At 45.3% G+C, this 20,905-nt stretch overlaps 4 protein-coding genes across 29 annotated transcripts in view; 3 read left to right on the forward strand and 1 right to left on the reverse strand.

The window, feature by feature from the left end:
- The window catches only part of SNX8 (sorting nexin 8), a 28,520-nt gene extending 20,820 nt beyond the window's left edge, over positions 1-7,700 (forward strand). For all 4 annotated transcript variants that reach the window (XM_048059770.2, XM_048059778.2, XM_048059754.2 and 1 more), the window contains 4 exons: positions 650-718; positions 1,531-1,680; positions 2,084-2,233; positions 2,954-7,700. In XM_048059770.2, the coding sequence (XP_047915727.1) occupies positions 650-718; positions 1,531-1,680; positions 2,084-2,233; positions 2,954-3,067 (483 nt within the window). In that variant the 3' untranslated portion in view covers positions 3,068-7,700. The remainder of the gene's footprint in view (positions 1-649; positions 719-1,530; positions 1,681-2,083; positions 2,234-2,953) is intronic.
- A 537-nt stretch (positions 7,701-8,237) lies between these two features.
- Positions 8,238-13,836, reverse strand: NUDT1 (nudix hydrolase 1). Of its 2 annotated transcripts, none has more exons than XM_066977635.1 (4): positions 12,612-13,836; positions 12,011-12,167; positions 8,974-9,119; positions 8,238-8,768 (listed from the first exon to the last, which is right to left on the reverse strand). In XM_066977635.1, the coding sequence occupies exons 1-4, from the start codon at positions 13,252-13,254 to the stop codon at positions 8,596-8,598; spliced, it is 1,119 nt and encodes a 372-aa protein (XP_066833736.1). In that variant the 5' UTR covers positions 13,255-13,836; the 3' UTR covers positions 8,238-8,595. The 2 variants fall into 2 exon arrangements, with proteins under 2 accessions (XP_066833736.1, XP_066833737.1); XM_066977636.1 differs by having other exon boundaries at positions 12,011-12,183; positions 12,612-12,690.
- Positions 12,894-15,588, forward strand: MRM2 (mitochondrial rRNA methyltransferase 2). Its single transcript, XM_048064527.2, has 3 exons — positions 12,894-13,031; positions 13,833-14,122; positions 14,810-15,588. Exons 1-3 carry the CDS (start codon positions 13,012-13,014, stop codon positions 15,232-15,234), a joined length of 735 nt encoding a protein of 244 aa, XP_047920484.2. The 5' UTR covers positions 12,894-13,011; the 3' UTR covers positions 15,235-15,588.
- Positions 15,589-16,508: 920 nt separating this feature from the next.
- MAD1L1 (mitotic arrest deficient 1 like 1) overlaps positions 16,509-20,905 on the forward strand; it is a 352,087-nt gene continuing 347,690 nt past the window's right edge. For 10 of the 22 annotated variants that reach the window (XR_007163497.2, XR_007163485.2, XR_007163490.2 and 7 more), the window contains exons 1-4: positions 16,510-16,657; positions 17,976-18,129; positions 18,608-18,748; positions 20,462-20,641. Coding sequence is in view for 16 of the 22 variants with exons in the window: in XM_048064394.2 (XP_047920351.2) it covers positions 17,980-18,129; positions 18,608-18,748; positions 20,462-20,641 (471 nt within the window). In the remaining 6 variants the exon portion in view is untranslated. Of the gene's footprint in view, positions 16,658-16,944; positions 17,460-17,975; positions 18,130-18,607; positions 18,749-20,461; positions 20,642-20,905 lie in introns of those variants that run through there. The other 12 variants (XR_010825087.1, XR_007163484.2, XM_048064431.2 and 9 more) reach the window with 5 other exon arrangements.

The following is a 20,905-nucleotide window of genomic DNA, read 5'->3' on the forward strand; positions in this document are numbered from 1 at the left end:
CGTGATAATGGCTGTTAGAATGATGTGACATCGTGACAGTCTGGGAAGCAAAAATAATAGTTTTGTCTTCTTCTCATCTCCTTGTGTTAAAATACTTAGTGTGCTTTTATAGATCTGTTGGACTGGTTCTTTTTTTCTGCAGTTTATGCTCCAGAGAGCTCTATTGATATAGGAAGAAAAGGCAGTATTTAGAAAAAGGTGGAAAAAATAAAGTGGTGAAACTTAGCTTGGTGTCTCATTTGTGCTTTCTGGTGCATGAACTATTATGGGGAACATGCAGGTATTTATAGATTAATGGATTAGTTATCTCGTAAGAAGGAAAGATGAAAGATTGGAGAAGTCTGCAAAAGCAAGAAATTCGAGGCAGAGAAAGCTGAAAGGACTGACACATGCAGGACTGTGAAACTAACTCCTCTTGTTATAATGATCAGTCAATTGGAAAAGCTGTTCCTGCTCCAGTCAGATCTTTGTTCTGCAGACTAAAGACTAAATGCCACTGTGACATCTGAAAGATTTTTGATGCAGTTGTGTAACCGTTGATATGCCCTGGGGAATACTGTGGAGGGCCTGCGTGGTGTAAGGATGTGAAGAGCTGTGATGTTGGTTCTTGCCAGGCTTACATAAAATGTACTTTTTCCTTGTTTTCTAGGGTAAACAGGAAGAGAATGATGTGGTGGAGAAGCTGAACCTTTTCCTGGATTTACTCCAGTCCTATAAAGTGAGCTCTGCTGTTCTTCTGCCAATGAAAAAGTTGTTTAGAACAAGCTTGTGCTTCTTAGAGGGTGTAACGCCAGCTAGATGGAAAACTGTGAGGCCAGTTCAGAGGCACACTGGGCATCTGGCAGAGGGAGGGGAGTGGCTGTTGGCCTTAGCTCTGTAGCCTTACTGATCAGCTATTCTTGTGATGAGATCTTGCCAAATGGCAAACCCTGCAAGAAATTCAGAAATACGACTGCTTGAATTACATGGATCAGCTAACCATTTTCCAGATTTAGCTGCTTTTGAGTCAAAACAGTGAATTAAATGGCTACTGCTAGGCTCACGGAGACAGTTCATGAGTTCAGTCACAAATGAAAGCATTTCTGTTGATATTAATCTCACAGTCAAATGCACTTTTTAGAAGCACCTAGCGAAACTGTGCTTGGTAGCTGCTCCTGACATTCCCAGGCCTGGACTGAAATAGAAGGGCACTGGCAATCTATTACTATGACTAATTGCCAGCACTTAATATTGAGAAGGTCACGGAAGATAAGTGGCCTGATAAGATCCAAAACGTTGGCTGAAGTGATGCTCCAGATTGCTTGGACCCGTACCACTGAGCTTAAGTGGCAGTTCAGTTTCTTGAATTCCCATCTGACAACATTTTTTTGACCCTCTTGAAAATAGAAACAAAAATCCGCAGCGGAGAAATTACAAAGCGTGATGATGTGTTTATGTTCCTGATGTACTTGGCTTGCCTCTGCCTGCTGTCCCTTAGCACTCTGCCCGGTTCCCACTAAGTACCTGGTTTTGTTCCTTTTTCCTGTAAAGGACCTATGTGAAAGGCATGAGAAGGGGGTGTTGCACAAGCACCAGCGAGCATTGCATAAGTACAGCATGATGAAGAAGCAGATGATGAGTGCCACAGTGCAGAACAAAGAACCAGAATCAGTGGAGCAATTGGAGTCTCGGATTGTGGAGGTAGGGCAGATACCTGTGAGAGCAAATGGTGGTAGTGGACTGCTGTAATGACACCACTATGCCGCTCAGTCGTATCTGCAGAAAGCCATTAGACATGGTAACTCGTACTTCGGGTAATTTGAGATACCTGCTGTGCTTCAAGGAAAATGTATTTGTTTTCCTCTCTACTTCTTACTGGCTCTCTGGCAACATGTCATTTGCAGGAGGTGGGGAAAGCAGCAGTCTGCGCGATGGAAAGTGCAGTTGCTGTCCTATCAAATGGGTCCAGGCGCTGCTTTTTTAGGTTCTTGTTAGGTGTTTGAATTGCCGGAGTGGTGAGGAATGCTGTTTTCTCCTGCTGCAAGTGAACCTCCTTGGCACTGTCTTCCTGGCATTGTATTTCACTGCATTCCTCTTCTTTCAGCAAGAAAACGCTATCCTAACTATGGAGCTGCGGAATTACTTTTCTTTGTATTGCCTGCATCAGGAAACACAGCTCATCCACATCTATCTGCCTCTCACCTCTCACATCTTGGGGGCCTTTGTCAACTCCCAGATCCAGGGTCACAAAGAGGTGAGTTCTTCTGGCCTATGCTCTTTTTCCCAAAATACGAATGAGAATTTTGAACTGATTTATTTTCTCCTGCGGGTCTTCCTCCTCTAAGCATCTGTCCAGCTCAGATCTTTTAAAACTTCTTAATAAGTTACCTAAGATATTTCCAATAGGGAGTGAGGATCAAGGCTAGCCCTTCACCCTTTTAAAAGACTGCATCTTCTTATAGCAAGTTTTTTGTTGTTTTCTTTTTTTCTTTTCTCATCTGTGTGTGGCTTTACCCAGAAGGTAAAAACCCAACTGTTAAATAACTAGCAATTCTGTAATGAATGATGTGTGCTTGCTAAATGAATCTGTTTTTTTGCTGTGCTACACAGGAATTATATGACAAAGAAGAACTTCCTTGTTTGCTCTTTAAATCTGAGCTCCCTTTTGTTAATCCCTAACTATGACCTTCAACATTCCCCATGCACAGACTCTGTTGCGTTCATTGTATTAGAAAAGTTTTTACAAGTGCAGTTTGTTTCTTTCCTTCAGTGAAGGAATTTGACCAAGGTATGGGAAGCTTCCCCTCCGTCTCTGCTCAGTCAGTGGGGCAGTCTGGGTCCGCTGGACTTCTCCAAAGTGCTTCAGGAAATTTGTGTTGTGGTTTTGAGTATCCTGAAATTGCTGCTAAAATACAGTGTGGTGAGATACTAACCTATTCTTGTTGTCTGTTTTCTCTCCCTTTTTTCCCCATAGATGAGTAAAGTTTGGAATGAGTTGAAGCCGAAATTGAGCTGTCTCTTCGTGGGATCTAGCAATATGCCAACTCCACCATTGTCACCTCCAGAGGGAAACTTCTTCTCCAATTAATATTCTGAGCATCTAGCATGGAGCAAGAAGTGCAATCAAGGGAGGGGTGGGACCTCTACCTCCAGATGTTAGAATGGATCCTCCAAACAGCTTTTTTTTTTTTATAAATACTGCTGCTTTGAGCTGCTCTCTGATTTAGACAGACTGGATGTGGGGCAGAACATACAGTCGTAAAGACAGTCTCTTAATTTTGAAATGCTCTGGGGCAGAGCTGATTTTTGTTATCCAAAAGACACTCATTACAGGGTCAGGATGTGACATGGTGCAGTGAGGGCTGCAGCGTTACTGCTGCTGCCTCTGCGTCTTGTACTAACAGCCCTCCAATGATGTTTATCTGCACACATGTGGACAAACTTCTAAAGTACTGAGATGAACAGGATATCTGAAGCACTTGCTTACAGAAGGGGGGTGGATTGCTGTTTAAGCTTGGGAGGGCTTGTGTTAGAGGTATATGTGCATAAGGAAAGCTGAAAGCCATCCCATTGATAGTTGTCTGGATTTGATTTCTTACTGATAGGCTTTAGAGAGAAAAAACAACAACAACAACAAAAAACACATGAACAAAGTGGTTGGATTCCTTAACCCAGCTGGGCAGAGGTCAGTGCCGCTGTGACACAGCAATTTTCCCAATGTATGTCAGTGTTGATTCAGTTCGTGGTTGCAGGGCAGCCTAGGGACTTGCTCACATTTTTCAGTTTGGGGCCAAAGATGACTGGGTTCAGGAACTCAGAGGAGTTTGCCTGGCATAAATGAGAAAAGAATTGAATGAAACACTCCTTAATTGTAAACCACTCCTATTACACAAGCAGAACAGCTACAGGGTAGCTTGTTTGTTTTCTTCTGGAGGTTCTGACATCTATCTGCTGAGTAGCTGTTCAGGGCTATTGGAGAGCTGCTGACCCGTTGGCTGGTGTTTCCTCTGGTCTAGTATCAGATGAAGTATCCTGTTAACACCAGTTACACCAGTAGGCTGGGATGCAATGTTGATGAAATTGATTAGCAAAAATCAGTATTGATCAGGATATTACTGTCTTTTCTGGCTCTGGATAACATTGGTGTGTGAAGAAAAGACAATTGAAGTGACAGTTCTTTATCTCTAAAAAGAGCACGGCCCTCAGTAATGTTTTTTTTTTTTCCTGACTGTGATAAAGGGACTAAACATTTTCCATGTCTCACTTTGTATCTCCAGTGACTTTCCCTCATGAGGGAAATGGCAGGGGGGAGAAGAACTTACATGTCATGTTACCGTAGAGGAAATTGTGCATATCCTCTAGAGAAACTGATAAGTGAAGAAACTGCAAACGTGTGCAACAAAACTCTACATGAATAGGACTCCCCTGAACCTACCTTCTGTGGGACCAAATGAGGTGTCAAAGGGGAATTTGAGAGTTGGCATCTTAGCGTTTTCTTTGAGTGGGTAAAGAGGAAGCTTGTTAACAGGGATGAACGCTTGCTGTTAAACTGGAACCGTTACAGTATTTTCCCTTTTGGGGGTACTTTCAGTAGTAGGAAATATATTTAAATCACTTAAATCCTGTAATCACAAAAGCTTCTTTTTTTCTCTTTTGTTTAGAAAATTAAATGCAACATGAAGATCTTCCTAGACCAGGTGGAAATTATGGGTTAGTTTCTTCCTTTAGGAGTAAGATAATAAGCTATTTGCCCAGATTCATGAGACAAGCGTATCCACTATATACAGCCCTCCCCCCGATACGTGGTAAAGTGCACTTAATGTGGGTGGAATTTCTTGGGTGCTGAGCCTTAAGAAGTGTGTAGGATGCCTGGTTTAACAACCTTGCTCAGAATACACTATTGAGCTTTTTATAGCAATTCAAATGTTAACTCTCTTCCGAGTCTTTCCTCCTACGTACTGGCCTTGTCCGTTGAGGCACTAACTGCAAATGGCTGTGACAGATCTGATTCTCTCTCCTGAAGATTCCCAAAGTGATGTGGAAGAGCTTCTGTTCATAAGCCAGAGCAAACTGCCTGGGGAGGGAAATGTTTCTGCAGTGTAATAACAAATGAGACATTGTCTCAAGAATGGCACAATTTTTTTTTGTGTTGTTTTGTTTTCCTGCTTGACATTGCCTTGACTAGGAAGATTGTTTGTGGTTAAAAGTGCAAAGAGCATTTTAATGTATTTTTGGATGCTCTTCATTCCTACTATCTATAGGAGGTGCTGTCTGGTTAGAGACTGTGACTTGCTTTGTCTTAGTACACATCCTTCTTTATTAAGGTTTGTTTCATTGATGTGAACAGTCAAATTGAGAAAATGCTGTATGTTTTGGAGGAAGATCTGATGTTTTCTATGTTTCTTGTTTGGCTGGGATGAACGACCAGGGTATGTTCCGTGGGCTAGTACTTCGTAAGTTCTGAATGAAACATTGCACTTCTCACAGTTAGAAAAAGAAGTTGCAATTTCAGACTTAAGAAAAACAAAACATAAACACAAAAACAAAGAGTCAGGCTTTAGACTAAATAACGTATCTTTCCTGTTCTCCTTCAAAGCAATTATTCTTTAATTCAAAAATTCTGTAATTCAAATGCACAGACTGCTATCCATGCGCATAGAGCACATGACCTGTAAAAAACTGGAATTACGTTGATTTGAGAAAACACCCACTCCTCCACTGTCAGCCCTTGCCTCTTCGAGGACAACAGTTTTGGGGTGGGATTTTCTTGTTTTGCTTTTTTTTTCCCCAGTCTGTTCACCAAGTGTTTTGAGAACATAGGCCTAATATTCTCAAAGTTGATACAGCTAATGGCACTTTCAGCATTTATTTCATACAGGACTGTCAAGCTTCTGTCTCACTCCTAAACAATGCACACTGTTTCATGCAACCCTTCGTTTGCAAACCTTGCCTCTGGGAGACTGGTCAGTGTGCAACTAGCAGTATCATGTTTACCTCAGTAGGTGAGGGATTTCCTTGCTGTACTTGCCCTGTTCAGTTTAGGGATGCGTCAGACTTGCGGAGAGCAGCATCAAGTACGGCTTCCTTGCTCTAGAGGAATGTAGCAGGGAATCGATCGAGTTATTTTCAGTTCTCTATCTATCCTAGTTTACAATGTAGGGGAGCCAGTACTCGTTACCTCTATGCTATTGCCCTCTGCAGCAAGCAGTTCAGCTATATACAGGGGAGAGAACAAGACTTAAGTTGTTGGTCCCGTTGCTGGTAGAAGGGTAGATTGCAATAAACACTAAGCAACCCATAAGCCTAACTGAAGAGCGTGTGCTGCCTAGCCAAGAACTGATAAATGTACAATGTAGCGCCAAAGAGTTAACGTGCCTTCTTGGATGGAAGCTTTCTGTGTAGCGCTTGAACTCATGGTGACTTCCTTGTGTTTAAAATAACAATTAGAGAGAAGGCCTCCATTTTTTTTCTGTCAGTGTCTCTGTCAAATATCATGGAGATACCAGGGTAGTAAACAGTGGAGAGCCTGAAAAATGTCTTTATCAAAAGGGCTATTTGTTTTGGTCACTCTTAAGGTCACCTCTGCTCTAAGCTGTGAAGTGGCAATATACAGGCTTTTTGACTGATACCATGTGTTGAAAAGCTTCCCAACCTGTTAGGTTTACAGTACAGCTTTGGTCTTTGCTTCTTTCCCTCTCCTTCCATCTTCCTTGAACTTTGCTCCTTGTAACACATTTTCAACAGTGCCTTGCTGCATTCCAGTGCTTTTACTCTTCTACTTTGATCATGCAAGGGTGTAATTCCTGGAATTTGTTAGAGGCTAATTCACAATCTTCAATTTCTGCTGTTCCTAGAATACAAGGAGCACCAGCTGGGGATGGAATCAGTCTCCACAGCTGCAGCAGGAACAATAAATAGTCACTACTTTTTGACATGAGGTAAAATTCAGTGCTGGTGGAAGTATTTTCGTAAAAGGATTGAATTGACCTGAGAATAGGGGATAGCAAATACAAGTGCAGGCCTGAGCCACACTTGTTCTTTTCCTACCTAAATTCCTGGAGGAATAGAAAGTAATTTGCTCCCCCTTGACCACGCAATTCACAGTTTCCACCAGGAAATAAATCAAGGGAACATAACAGGTGTCAGCTGCCAGTCACTCCCTTTCCTACTGTGCAGTAAGGTTTTACATCCTGTTACGAGCAGCTTATACCCTTGTGCTTATTTTCTCTCCTCTGCTTGCCTCTAGCCATTCTCTCCACTAGAACAGTCAGAAACCCTTACTGCTACGTCAGAAGCAGAGGTATCAAAAACTCCGTAAATAAGTCATTGTGCAGCACAAAAGGAAAGGTAAGAGTATAAGATGTTAACTCTTATCCTTTAAGTCTGACCTGTGGCTTATTGAGCATATGAAGAAGGGCATTTTTGAGTGGTATAAATTATTCAGGACTGCTGGAGGGAGATGAGAAGAAACAATCTTGTTCAGAGGGTATGAATTCTGCCTGCCTGGAATATCCTGTATCTTTGCTTTGCTCAAATAGCCTTATGTATGAAGCACTTTATCCAAATGCAGGAATTAAAGAACTATTACTACAGCTGGTAGACTGGAAATGTTTACAGATCCTATATTACATTCCAAGATTCTATCTGTAAGTGTTATATGTGTTTGTAAAAGTGTTTAAAAGAAAAAAAAAAAAAGACCTTGTATGAAGTTACAGATGTGATGTGTTATTTCTAGCAGTTTGATTGAATCTTTCACTCCCCACCATGCCGAGCTGGGCTGAACAGGTCACCTGCTGCTGGCATGTGGCAGAGCCTGCAGCCGTGGGTGACTGCGCTTTGTGACACGGACTTGCTGGAACCCGGGTGGGATTTTGTCCGGATTATTTTCACCTGTCAGTACAAAATGCTTGAAGCAGCTAAGTTCACAGCGGAAAGTCCGAGTGAAAACAGGGCTCAAACAGTGTGATACATCTACTTCAGACTTTGTTTTCTTAACTCCTATAATCTTATGCTGCCTTCAGCAGCAGAATCCTGAAAGGATCACTACCTAAACTTTTCAAAGGGTTTTCACAGCACTGATCAAATGTCACCTTCTCCCAGGAAGTAATGCTACATTGGGAACTATATAGAAACGGGCACAGAGAATATACTTGACAGATTCTGCTGTTAGTCTGAGAAAGAGTCCACTTAGTGTTTCTGTGAAAGGAAGCCAATTCCTGGAGGGCCCTTGAACAGTCTAGGAATTAGCCAGATGTTCATAATAGGAAAACAAATTCTTTTACTGAAAAACATTTTTAATCTTTTTTTTAAAAAGATTTCCAGCCATGATGGAAATAACTAACACACTAACCACCTGAGAAACAAGGGTTAACTGCAAGTTCTTTAGAGTTGTCTTCAAGTAACCACTAAAGCATACTACAGTCAGTGACTTCACAACATGGAAAGTCTCGTTACATCTGTATCTGCTTTAAGAAATGCCCTTATTTTCTTTACTTCCCAGTGAACTGGCAGATAAATCTCCTTTGCTGGGGAGCTGAGAAAGGAGACCCCTGTAAGTACTCATGGCGTTCTAGCTCAACGTAGGCATCATGTGTGATGAATGCTTCCGTTTTCTTCTTAAATTTCCTCCACTTCTTTCAGGGTGTGCTCCAGGATAGTGTCTTGTCCTTGGAACTTAAAATAGCCGTGAAACTTCTTTTTCTGAAGCAGCAGGGGAAACCAATAGCTATCATCTGGCCACATCTGACTGAACGGCACCTCATCCAGCTGAAACCACTGAGGCCGCATTTCTGGTGGGAGAAAACAACTTGGGATGAAACTGTCTTGCTTTTTTGCTGCCTGGAGTTTTGACTGTCTGTCAAACAAACAGCTTCTGTTTACAGCCCAGCTGCCTCCCTTCTCGAAGGAAATTCTGTATTAATAGTTCTGCATTTATTTATGAGCAATACTGTCTCAAAGGAGAATGCACATGCTTCTCCTCCACTAGCTACCTACCATCACTTTCTTTTGGCTCTCCATTAAAATGATCTGCCCGGAAAATGTGAACTTCCATGAGGTCAGGGTTGCCTACAAATTCAAATGTGATCTGGCCCATCTTCTGCAAGGTGTCCACAGTCAGTCCGCTCTCTTCCTGAAGCTCCCTGTATGTGAAATAGACTTTACATGAAAGTAAGCAGCAGGAGAACAAAAAAGCAGTTACTGGCTTTACATGCACATTCAAAACACCCCCAGTGAATTAAAGGTGAAAGCTGTACCTGTAGCAAAGCAGAGTTCCGGCTTACACTACAATATTAAGACTAGCACCAGAGTGGGGCAGTGTCAGACTGGCTTGAGTGACTACAACGTTCTAGATGCTGGTAGAAAGCTGTCTGTGTTAGAGGGGGAAGATTCACAAAACACGATTCGTGTAATTTACACCCCTTGCCATGGGATGATCTTTCCTGAGATTAGTTAGAAATGGGCTAACTCATATGTACTAAGACTGTAGATGGATGTGGCTTAAAAACTGTGAAATAGGCTTTGTTTAGACACGCAGAAAGCTTAGCCTAAAAGCTGAAGCTTTTAGAACTGTGGGGATGCAAGTAAGAAATATTAGAACGTCTGTACTGGCTACAGACTCAGCTGCTTCTGAGGCAAAATGAAGCCTAAGTATTAACGCGCGTGCTATGTAACATTATTTGCGCATAGAACATCAGGAATACCATCTCCCAGTCAAATGCCATAGAGAAACACAAGGCAATTGTATAAAATTTCCATTTCTGCTCCTTGGAAATACACTTAGCATAAGAGAGAAGCTACGAGGCAAGACTTCTAAGAGCACTTTGAGAGACTTGCTGAACAGCTGTTTTCAGTGCACCACCATGCGTGGCTACTTGAAGCACATCAAATTATTTGCTCTGTTTATGCTACACATTCAGAGCTTTTCCTTTTAAAAAACAAAACAAAACTTGCCTCTAAGAAAGCATAGCTTTATGTTAGTCACGGTTATTCTAGTGTACAAAAATAAGGAATACTTTGAAACACTATCTTCAAGGTTAATAATTAATCTAGTTGTATATTTGGCAGTGACTTAACAATTTACAAGATAATGGAAGTTATCTTTAAGGCTCCAGCTTCCTTTGGCATTAACTTCTTGGATTCTATCCATCAAAATTATATTCCAGCCTAATGCCTTAACTAATTTTAGTTGATTTTCCTGGGAAACCATGCCTAGAATAGAGGTGGTTTTCCAGCAAGAAAGCTAAAAGCCTCATTTTATGGACTGTGATAATTGAACAACAAGCACAACATTACCGTGATTTTCTAAGCGATTTATCTGTGAGCTATTTGGCTCCGTATATAGTAAATGGAAATGTTACAGGTAGCAAACTGGAAATAATGAACTGGCTAAATGTTCCCCTTACAGGATGTGGCACTGAAGGGCTGTGGGTGCACAGGTACTCGGAACATGCTATACCCAGAGTATAGAATTTTTACAGGATTAATGTAATGTTAGTGTTTCAGCTTCATATTTAACAATCTGGGCAACCTGAGACACACAGGGAACCGCAGCCTAGTATCTCAAATAGTGATACAGAGCAGAGCCTGTACAAAGAAGTTTTACTTGAGCTGCACCCAAGCTTCCCCCTGTGCCTGGCAGCACAGCATTTGTGTAGCTCCCAGCCGGCGATGAGGGCTGTGCACCCAGCCAGGCCTGGCTCTGGGGACTGCTTCCTCCTCAGCTGACTTTGACAGGAATCGGTCGTGTAATTCTGCAATAAACTCGAGTTGTGAGGAGAGGGCTGCAGACTGGACCGTGCCACAGTCCACGCTGGCAGGCCTTGTTTGTACTGTGGCACGTTGCACTGAGATTACTGGCACTTTTACCACGTAGCGTGTTGTACGGGTTAAAGTTCCAGTTTCTAACTCTAACTAATGTAGGAAGTCAAACGATAAATCCATCAAATCATTTTACACCATACGCGGTGGCAACGTAAACAAACGATGTGATTTAAGTAATAAGGCTGATCTCCCACCGTCCACTCAGAGATGACAAATTCTACGAAAAGTCACAATGTAAGCATCAGGGACGTTAACCTAGTGCTCTGCTGAGCGCATATCTGCATAAAGGCCTCTTCTGCCCCCTTGATTAGCTCACCACAGAACCCAAGCAGTTGCGCTAGCACAGCTGAAGAGACTGCTTCAGGCAAAAGCTGTTGGTATCTGTTGAGCACACAGACATCAGACTTCCTGCAGGTGCGAAGGTAAGCATGGGCATGCATCAGTGAGTGAGGAGGTGGCAAAGTGTGGCTTTTTATCTATGACATTCATGTGAAGAACAAGGTGCAACATAATTTTTAGAAGAGTTCAGCAATTCGACTGTGATCTACTTCTTCATTACAAAGACTAAACAGAAGGAAGTCCTGCAATGAACCACTGCTAATAGCTTCAGAAATGGTGCCATATCTCAGGACTGATGGAATTCAATTCCCTAACTCAGCATTAGGCGTTAAAAATGCCTCTATAGAGTCAAGTAATAAATTTCCACCATGCTGTTCATAAGGCATCTCCAAATTAGATTTCTAATACTTTGTCACTACATTTTCACATGACACTAAAAATGCTACTGGAATTTAGCATCTATATAACATCTTTAAAACATAAGCATTACGCTACTATAAATTGTAATTCTGCTATATAGTCAAAAATAAGCTATGCACCTTTATGAACAGAGCCTCTGCTTGCTACTTGCGGACTAAGTCTCAGTTTAGGTAGGGTCCATAGGATGGATGGGAGGAAGGATGCTCAGTAACTTCCAGTTACTCAGATTGGAAGTTAAGAGATTTACAGGTGATGGGCAATGGGCAGCCATCCCGTTCCTTTGTACATCTCCCGTGGAGTGTTTTATTTTCTGCTCGGAGATGGCTCGCGATTGCCCTGGCTGGTGACAAGGGCATTATGGATCAGCTGAGCCACAGCAACCCCACCAAAAGCAGACCAGCACCTTCACAGCCCAACACCCTCGCGTCCCTCTCCCAGGGCTGGGTCTCACCTGTGAGCAGCCTCCTCGATGCTCTCACCCGGCTGCACCTTTCCCCCGAAACCGTTCCAGAGCCCGGCTCCAAACCCGCGTTTCTTCATGCCCAGGAGGATGCGAGATGGTTGCACCACCAGGACGAGGGTGAAGAGGTTGGGCGTACACATGGCTCCTGTGCGAAGCAGGGTCTGCTGAGGAGAGTGCTCCCAGAATGGGCCCCCCTCAGAGGAGAGGCCAGGACTCGATGCCCAGACCCTGCAGGAAGCCCCTCACCACCCAGTTCCCCTTCCCAACCCCCTGGGCCCCCCGCGCTGCCCCGAACACCCGCTCTCTAGCACTCCCCATCAACCTTTGGTCCCTTGCCCTCCCATCGCCCCCCCAAAATCTTTCACTTCCCCAAGCACCCCCTCCCCAAGCCTTCCACTTCCCCAAAACCTCGCCCCCACACCTCTCCCTCCCCAAACTCCTTGTTCCCACATCTCGTCCTCCCCAACCCCTTTGTCCCCACACCTCTCCGTCCCCACCCCCTCAGCGCCAGGTCCCTGCCCTCCGCGCAGCCCTGCCCCAAACCCCCGGCTTCCCCCCCCAACCCCAGCACCCAGGTCCCCTCCCGGACCTCTCCGGACGGCTCCCGACGGCGATGTCCCGACTGCCAGAGGCTCGGCTCCGCTCTTCCCGCGCCGCTGAGGCTCCAGCACCGCCCTCGGCGCCGCCCCGGAGCGGGCAGGGCCGAGGCCCGGGGGCCGCCATGTCGCGGCGAGGGGCCCGGCGCGGGGCGGCTGAGGGGAGCGCGGCGCCGAGGGGGGGCCCGGGGGCGGTGTGGGTGAGGTGAGGCGGAGGGTCCGGCCCCGGTTTGGGGGTGCCGACCCTCCTCCGCCCCGGGAGGTGCAGGGTTTGACCCGGCGCCTTGAATTTTCGTCAGGGGTTTTGGGCTCGTCGTCGCTGGCAATGCAGGAGGGGAGGTTGTGAAGGTGAAACGTGCCCTGGGCCGGCCGGCGTCCAGCCGCGTGTGCGGGATGAGTGCGGGCGTTGCGAGGTGAAGTGCTGAGATCCGGCTTAGCTGAGCTCCGCTCTCTGGGGACAGCGACGGGGCCCGAGGGAACGGCGTGGAGCTGGGACAGGGGAGGGTCGGGCTGGGTGTGAGGGAAAGGTTCTGCACCCAGAGGTGGTCGGGCACTGGGACAGGCTCCCCGGGGACAGAGACACCGCACCGAGCTGCTGGAGTTCAAGGAGCGTTTGGTCAGTGCTCTCAGACACATGGCCTGATTTTTGCATGGTGCTTGGGGGTGGACTCGATGATCCCTTCACAGCTCCCCTTCACCTTAAAATGGTGGGTCCTTGGCTTTAAAAGCCTGTCACGGAAAGGGGAAGGAGCCCTTAGATGCTCAGGCACCCCTGATTCCTCTGACATGTCCCTCAGGGCTCATGGGGTGTGTGAGTTGGTTGGTGAGGATGTACCCCGGCTCCCACAAAGGCCCCTGCTTGCATGGAGGTTGCCGACCCCATGGGACAGCCGATGAACTTGTTCACAGCATCGCATGTCCACAGGTCTTGGACACAAATGCCTGAGCAGAACTGAAGCGCTCCTTAGGGATGGGATCCCCTTTTTCCTCTTTGTTCAGAGAGAACCAGTGAGGTCTTGATCCAAACTGTGGCTCTTCTCATTGCAATTGGACCAGGTAACTGAAGATGCCAAGAATCTCCGAAATGTTGAAGCTTTTAGTGAGCTTGGTGATGAATAGGAGGAACTGTAGTCAATATAAGAACTAATGAGTATGTGTTTCAGAAGTCTCTAGTAACTACGCACTAATTGATTGTCACCTTTCTTTTTTGGCAGCTGTCGGTGTTTGGCGAGCCTTCCTCTGCAGTGCAGATGTCTGCACACCACAGTGGGGTTCCTAAAGAAGAAAACTGCAACAGAGAACTGGTGGCTGGAGCGGCATTTGAAGGATCCCTTTGTCAAAGCAACGAAACAGCAGAATTACCGTTGCCGGAGTGCCTTCAAGTTACTGGAGATCGATGACAAGTTCCGTATTCTCCGACCAGGACTCTTTGTTCTAGACTGTGGGGCAGCACCAGGTGCTTGGAGTCAGGTTGCTGTAGAGAGGGTCAACGCCTTAGGTACTGGTAGGTGCATGTTTTTGGCAGTCAAGTTGGGGTTATACTCGTCTTGGAGTGTGTGCGGAAACTCAACTGCAAGGTGGTGGAGTGGGCAAACACCAGAGTCGCGGATAGAAGTGTGAAGGTGTGTGCCTATGTCATGGTAAAGAACAGTAAATCTTCGTGTGGTCTGCAGAAATCATATTTGTGAAGTAAGAATTTACCATGAGGTGCTACTATAGATGTAACTAAGTCTTCTCATTAACTGTGTTGGGGAGAAGAGCCCTCATCCAGTTCTGAAATTCTCGTGGCTTCTGGCAGGTAATGTGGCTTTTCTGAATTTTTATTTTCCTTCTTGAAAAATGGTAGCAACATAAGGTTTGCATGTTTTAAGCCATAAATAAGGCAAAGTATTATCATCTGTAGTATTGTCCAGGATTTAGACTGACATCTTTGGAAAAAAATAGTCAGAAAAGAACAATAAAGTATCCCTTGCTTATCCAGAATAACTCGGGTTTAAAGTTATAAATGGATTAGCTGATAGCAGACCATTCATCACGATGCATGCAGCCAGCTGGTTGTGGAAGGACAGGAAGACCATTCATGGCAGGAATTAAGTTTTTGTTTATCAAATATCGTGGAGCTCATGTATCTGAAAGCTGTTTTCAACCATTTTAATAAGGATTTAGCGTGTCATTCGTTCTTGTCATCTAGATCCTGCTGCCCCCACTGGCTTCGTCCTTGGAGTTGACCTTGTGCGGATTTCCCCGCTGGAAGGAGCTGTCTTCCTGCCAGAGGCTGACATTACAGACCCAAGCACGCTCAGGGCAATCCAGAGCCTGCTTCCTGCGGGGAAGGTGGACGTTATCTTGAGCGACATGGCACCTAATGCAACAGGCATTAAAGACCTGGACCATCAGAAGTTGATCAGTTTATGTTTAGGCCTTGTCAATCTGGCACAAAGTATTTTAAAGCCTAAAGGAACGGTGCTGTGTAAGTTTTGGGATGGACACGAGTCCCGTGTTCTTCAAAACAGGCTGAAGGAGCAGTTCCAGGAGGTGAGAACTTTAAAGCCTCAGGCCAGCCGGAAGGACTCTTCTGAATCTTACTTCTTGGCAAGACTGTACAAAGGGAAATGAAAGCTGAGAAATGCAGATTATCAAACAGGTGATCAGACACTGATTGGAAATCTGAATTTGGCATGGTGTTGAAAGAAAAATCCTAGCATTAAGACCCCCAGCTTGAGCTGTTGCATTGTTGAGAACAACCTGGGAAAATCTGCCACAATCCTCATGAAGTACATCATGCTTTTCAAATAGAGAAAGAAAACCAGGGAGGTGCCCCACTGAACTTATCCTCTAATTACACATGCAGAGACGTCCGATCTTGCTTCTCACCTGCAGAGAAAAGGGTTGGCAACGGAGAGGAACAATCTGAAAGGCAACCTCTGGGGCTGGAACAATGGAAATGAAAATAAAACACTGATTATACGAGTTCTTGATGTGTGCTTGAAAATCATTGCATTACTAATGCTGTCGTATTGGAGACTAACCATAAAGGTGGTTGTCAGGAGGAGAGGGAATGGCAAGGGGGGGGTTGAGTCAATTTATTTCCTCTTCATATTTCTTAAAAGCTGATGCAATTTATTAGCACATGCAGTAATAGGCAGCATTCTCGTGCATGTCAGACTGCGTCGTCACGTACGATCCGTAATGCAGACATTCCCAGCGTGTGGCTCTGGACTACTCAGCCGGGTAGCTTTGCTGCATTTGCTGAAGACACGGGTTATATTTAGAAATTGCTACTTCATTGCGCTCGTAAATCCAGTAAATGACAGCAGGGCAGGGTCATCAAAACCGAGGAGATAATTTCCACCTATGTTTTCAGTAGTGTTTTATAGCTGACCAACGATGTTTATTAGGTAAAGCGACAAGATTTTCTCGAATCCCAGACAGGCAGAATTATTGATAGGGTTGTGCTTGAATCGCTCAATTCTGTTTGCAAACATAAACTTAGCCATTGTCTACCCGGCAGTGACAACTTTTTAATTAAATAGTGCTTTTATCCGCTGGCCACGACGTGGGTTATGAGGGGATGGTAGCACTGTCTGGTTTTATGCTTCCAGATCTTTCTCTTTATAAACAGACCGGTTTGAACGGCTTACAGTTACGTTAACAATGTTAATAGGTACTAACAAGTAACGTTAATCAAACGTTAACTACCCCAAAACCTTCCGTTCTGTCTCCGTACCGGGCCAGACGCGTGAAAGCGTTGGCCAGGCAGACCCAGCAGGGCAGCTGGGTGCCGCTTTGCGTGCCTGGGGAGGAAATAAAAACCGTAGGGGTGTGCGGCTGGGGAAAGCTCCTGGAAATCCGCGTTCAGGGCGTCCTTTTCGGCCGCCGCGGCCGGCCTTACGGTAGCGCCCGGGGAGCGGGGCGGCGCTGCGCGCCTCGTCCCGTCAGTACGGCGGCGCGGGCCGCTGGCGTCGCGAGAGCTGGCGGCGAGTTCCCGCGAGATCGCGGCGGCGGGGCGAGGAGGGAGATCCAAGCGGGGCAGGCGGCGGTGAGTGGGGGGGTGCGGGGGGCCGCGCGTTCGGCCGCTCTCGGCCGGGTTCGGCGGCGCTCGGGGCCCCCCCGTCACGGCGCTGTGGGGGCGGGGGAGGGGGCGGCGTGGCGGGGCCCCGCTGCCCCTCGGCCGCCTCAGGGCTCCGTGAGGGGCAGCACCCGAGCTGCCCGCCTGCCCGCGGGCGCCCTGCTGCGGGGCGCTGGGCTGTGCATATGAAATGAAATGAAAATGAAATGAAATTGAGTGAAATAAAAGAGGTGTTGCGCAGCAAGGGGATGAGAGTTCTGGTTTTATTGCTGCTTTTCTTGTTTTTTTTTTTTCCTGAGTGTTTTCAGAGCAGCTCTGCTGGAAGCCGGTCACCTGTTGGCAGTGGCCTCGTGTTTCTGTGCTGTGCCCGCTTCAAACAAACGTTTTCATTGGGGTTTAGGTTGATCTGTGCCTGGTGTGCTCCTGTTGCACCACATCCCGGTGCTGATACGAACCCAACAAGTAACCGCTGTGTTACTCCCAGGAGCACCTGAGCCTGAAAATCAGCCTTGAGCCTGTCCCTGGGCACAGCTTCCCGGGCCCTGAACCTTCTTCTGGGCTGTGTGGGGCTTGTGGTGGCTGCAGGGGTTCGCTTAAAGCCTCCCGAGGATACCTCCCCAGCATCTTTGGCCTCCGTGCTCGATTTATCCTTGGTCTTTCAGTATTACTCCGAATCTGAAGGAGGAATTGCAAATAGTTGTACGAGAACAAGGAGACACGGTTTTGCGGATGGAAGTGATGTGTGAAATGGGGAAGACTTGCTGCCAGTCAGGTACCAAAGTGCTTTTTAGAAACCAGAATCAGGTTACGCACACGGTGGAGCTTGCCGCTGCTGTGGAATTAGTTCTCTTCCTGCCCTTAAGATGTCTGGAAGAAGGGTAACAAGTCCTGTTTGTGTTCTGTGCTGCAGACCTTGTCCTGCAATGGTAACTCGTATCACCGAATCTATCTTCACTATAAAAGGAGAATTAAATTCTGCGTAACTTAAGACAGCTTTTATGCCGTTGTTAACGGGCAGAGATTCAGGAGGAAGCTTATTTAAACGAAAGTAAGCCCTTTTGTGTATACCGCTAAGGGCAGAACAGACTGTCTTGCATCGGTTTCTCATCTTGGAGGTCTACAACTCCAGCCTTGGTTGGATAGCGTTTTCTGGTTCGAGTTGCTCCCAGCAGTGACTAGCAGATTGGGTTCTGTATCCAGTAAATTAGAATATCTTGCATTTAGTGTTACTTCAGGGCAGCAATGCATTTTATTTTATTTTTGCTGACAACTTTCTTTGTGTTTCCAGAGCCATGGAGAACTTGGACGATAACACCACTGTCATCTCCACCCTGAGATCCTTCAACAACTTCATTTCACAGCGTATAGAGGGGATGTCTGGGCAGGCTTCACCAGGATCGTCTCAAAACTCCTTGCAGATCCAGTACCAGCAGAGGGTGCAGGTGAGGTGTCCTTAGTCTGCTGGTGCCTGCAGTATTGCTTCAGTACCGTCGTAGACTCCTTCAGGTTTTAAGCATCAGAGTTGATTTCATTGAGATCAGACCATTCTTTCTAAAATTGTTGCTCGTGCATGCTCAGGAACGGAAGTTTGTTTTTGTGAACATCCTAGAATCTTTAATTTCTCTTTGAAATGTCAGACTTGTACATATTTTTGCCCTGTAAAAAAAAAAAAGTCCTTTCATTTTTTTCCCTGGCAATTATATCTGCATACCAGTTTGGAAAATTAAATTGTAGCTTGTTTTCTTATCGCAACTTAAAATTTGTGTGAAAAGACAAGGACCACAAATGTGGTGATAGTTTCCTTGTAATTTGTAAAACGGAATGCAATTATCAGCTGAATAGTATAGGGTAGGAGATAACAACGTTATTGCAGTGCTGTTAATGATGCGTACTATCCCTCTTCACATACGCACTGCACAGTTGGAAGAACAAGCTGGGCGGATCCACTCCAAATCCCAACTCCTGCAGGTGGAACGAGAGAAGATGCAGATGGAGCTTAGCCACAAACGAGCTCGCATTGAGCTGGAGAAAGCAGCTAATACCAATGCCAGAAACTATGAGGTAAGTACGGCAGATGACACAGGCCTGAGTCAGAGCATACGTAGTGCATCTGTGTTGGTGTTTCAGTTCAGATCAGGGACATGCTTCTCTTCTCACATGCTGTGCTTTGGTTTGCAGTGCTGTGTCTCACAGTATGCATACTAGACTATTTTTGGAGGAAACTAAAGTGAAAGATGCAGTCCAGGAGCAAGCACAGTGCACCCCAGCTGCTAATGTACACTCAGTCTTCAGAGCAAGAGTTGAGCTAATCTGTGGTAAACGCTCCTGCAAAGAATATGGTGTTGGTATCAAGTTCCTAGCACCAACTGCTTTCTTTGCTCTACAGACCTCTTTGCAGCGCATTGCACTACTTGCTAAAGTAATCAAGGCCAGCGTGAACGTCAGACCTTGTTTGATCCTTGAGCTGTCTGATGATCTCATCGCTAGGTTCTGTTAACTTAGCATTGAAGTTGTCGTGGGTAGCAGTAACAAACGGGATTTGTTACTTGTTTCTCCCAGAAGTATTTAAGCATTTTTCTCCCAGATGAATTTAAACCTCTGCTGGCACAATTGCAAGCATTTAGATTCTGTGGCTGTAATTAACTGGAATGACAGCAATGCCAACCATGCACTGTCACACAAGAGAGCTTGCATTGATCTGTGAGCCTCGCTCAGGGACTAAAAGCTCTCCTTGGTTTCTGGTTTTATATTTGCTCAACTCTGTCACTGAAATAAGCAGTAGAGTGGTGGGTTCTGTAGGATTGTAAAGGCCTTATATGCAGCTGATTAAATAAAAAGAAAAAAAAAACACAACTTTTTTTAATAATTTAAAAGGGTGTTGGGTGACAGGTTTAGTGTGTAACTGTGAAATAGCAGGTCAGTGACTAAAGTTCTCATTCTTGTCTGAAGTCGGGTGATTTAGGATTAAGCCATGAAGAGTTCAAACTGGAATCTAGCTGAGTCAGTCACTGAAACCCTTGCAATACTTGTACAAAAAAAGGAGCAGCACTAATCCACCACTGTGGTAATTACCCTGCTCAGATTCTGTGTTTTTTTGAGTCATGTGGATAAAGGTTTTAGGAACCTCACGTTGCTTTGCATAATCCTTGCTTACTACGTAAATATGTGTCTTGATTTGCTTTGATTAGCAAAGCAATTTACTACACATTTTTCAATAAGTGGTAATCCATTTGTGGTAGGACTAAACTGAAAAGCTATATGAAAGGTTGTCAGTGCAAAAATATTGGTTGTATTCATTGGTAATACTGTGCATTGAAACCTGTTTTCTGTTAAATAGCCTCATACAGTTTCCAGAAGTTGCGGAGGGAAGTTTGTCCTATTAACCCAACTATTGAGTTCTGAGATTCTTCACATAAACTTGCTCTGTGTGGGTCAGTTTTAAATTGGGCTACCAAATGTTTTCATCTTTCATCTGCTTTAGAGTGTGCAGTGGAGTCTGTGAGGCCCTGTCTGTGTTCCAATATTCACGCCTCTAAAAGGCTGCAGAACACTTTCTATTTTCGAGCTCTGTTGCCCTGGGTAATTCCTTGACATGGAGTTGCTGGTGGTAAGATTTTGACCTTGCTAGTGGAAGTGTTAAAAGCTGTGGTCTGAGTAACGTTGCTTCATGGTGGTGACCACAGTAATGAGGAATGGAGACAAGGGAAGCAGAAAGGGCCTCACCTTTGTGCTACTTTCTTCTTATGTCTCTTTTTATGTTTTTTTCTTTGCAAGCGAGAGGCTGACCGTAACCAGGAGCTGCTCACACGCATAAAGCAGTATCAGGAAAGGGAAACAGAAGCTGAAAATAAACTGAAAGAGCAAATGGAGATGAACAAATCCTATAAGAAGAGCATGGAGACAATGAGTAAGAAGTTGCAAGAGAAGGAGAGCAAATTAGCTGAAGCTAATGAAGTAAGAACAGAGTCGTTTTCTAATCTGTTCATAGCTTCAGGTGACTTTGCAGTTCTTGTGAACTGAAAATGGCCTTTTTGATTTGAAAAAAAAAAGTGTAGGGCAAGATGCTGCATCTGGGTTTAGAAGCCAGGTTACAGGACGTTGAACAACGAACGCAGGAAACGATGGAGGAGATGGTAAGATGGGAGGTGTTCAGGGAGGTAGGAGGAACTGCAGGGTGGATGAGACCAAAGTTATGCACAGAGTGTTTCCAAACACATA

Source organism: Anser cygnoides, chromosome 15 (genome assembly GCF_040182565.1).
Source record: "Anser cygnoides isolate HZ-2024a breed goose chromosome 15, Taihu_goose_T2T_genome, whole genome shotgun sequence".
NCBI classification, from domain to species: domain Eukaryota; kingdom Metazoa; phylum Chordata; class Aves; order Anseriformes; family Anatidae; genus Anser; species Anser cygnoides.

Coding starts and splice junctions, on each gene's coding strand:
- MRM2 (XM_048064527.2), top strand. CDS start 13,012: ATGAGTGCGGGCGTTGCGAG. Junction 13,032..13,832: donor ATGAGTGCGGGCGTTGCGAG/GTGAAGTGCTGA, acceptor CTTTTTTGGCAG/CTGTCGGTGTTTGGCGAGCC. Junction 14,123..14,809: donor GGTCAACGCCTTAGGTACTG/GTAGGTGCATGT, acceptor CTTGTCATCTAG/ATCCTGCTGCCCCCACTGGC.
- NUDT1 (XM_066977635.1), bottom strand. CDS start 13,254: ATGTGTCTGAGAGCACTGACCAAACGCTCCTTGAACTCCAGCAGCTCG. Junction 12,168..12,611: donor GTCGGGAGCCGTCCGGAGAG/GTCCGGGAGGGG, acceptor TGCTTCGCACAG/GAGCCATGTGTACGCCCAAC. Junction 9,120..12,010: donor ATCGAGGAGGCTGCTCACAG/GTGAGACCCAGC, acceptor TTTCACATACAG/GGAGCTTCAGGAAGAGAGCG.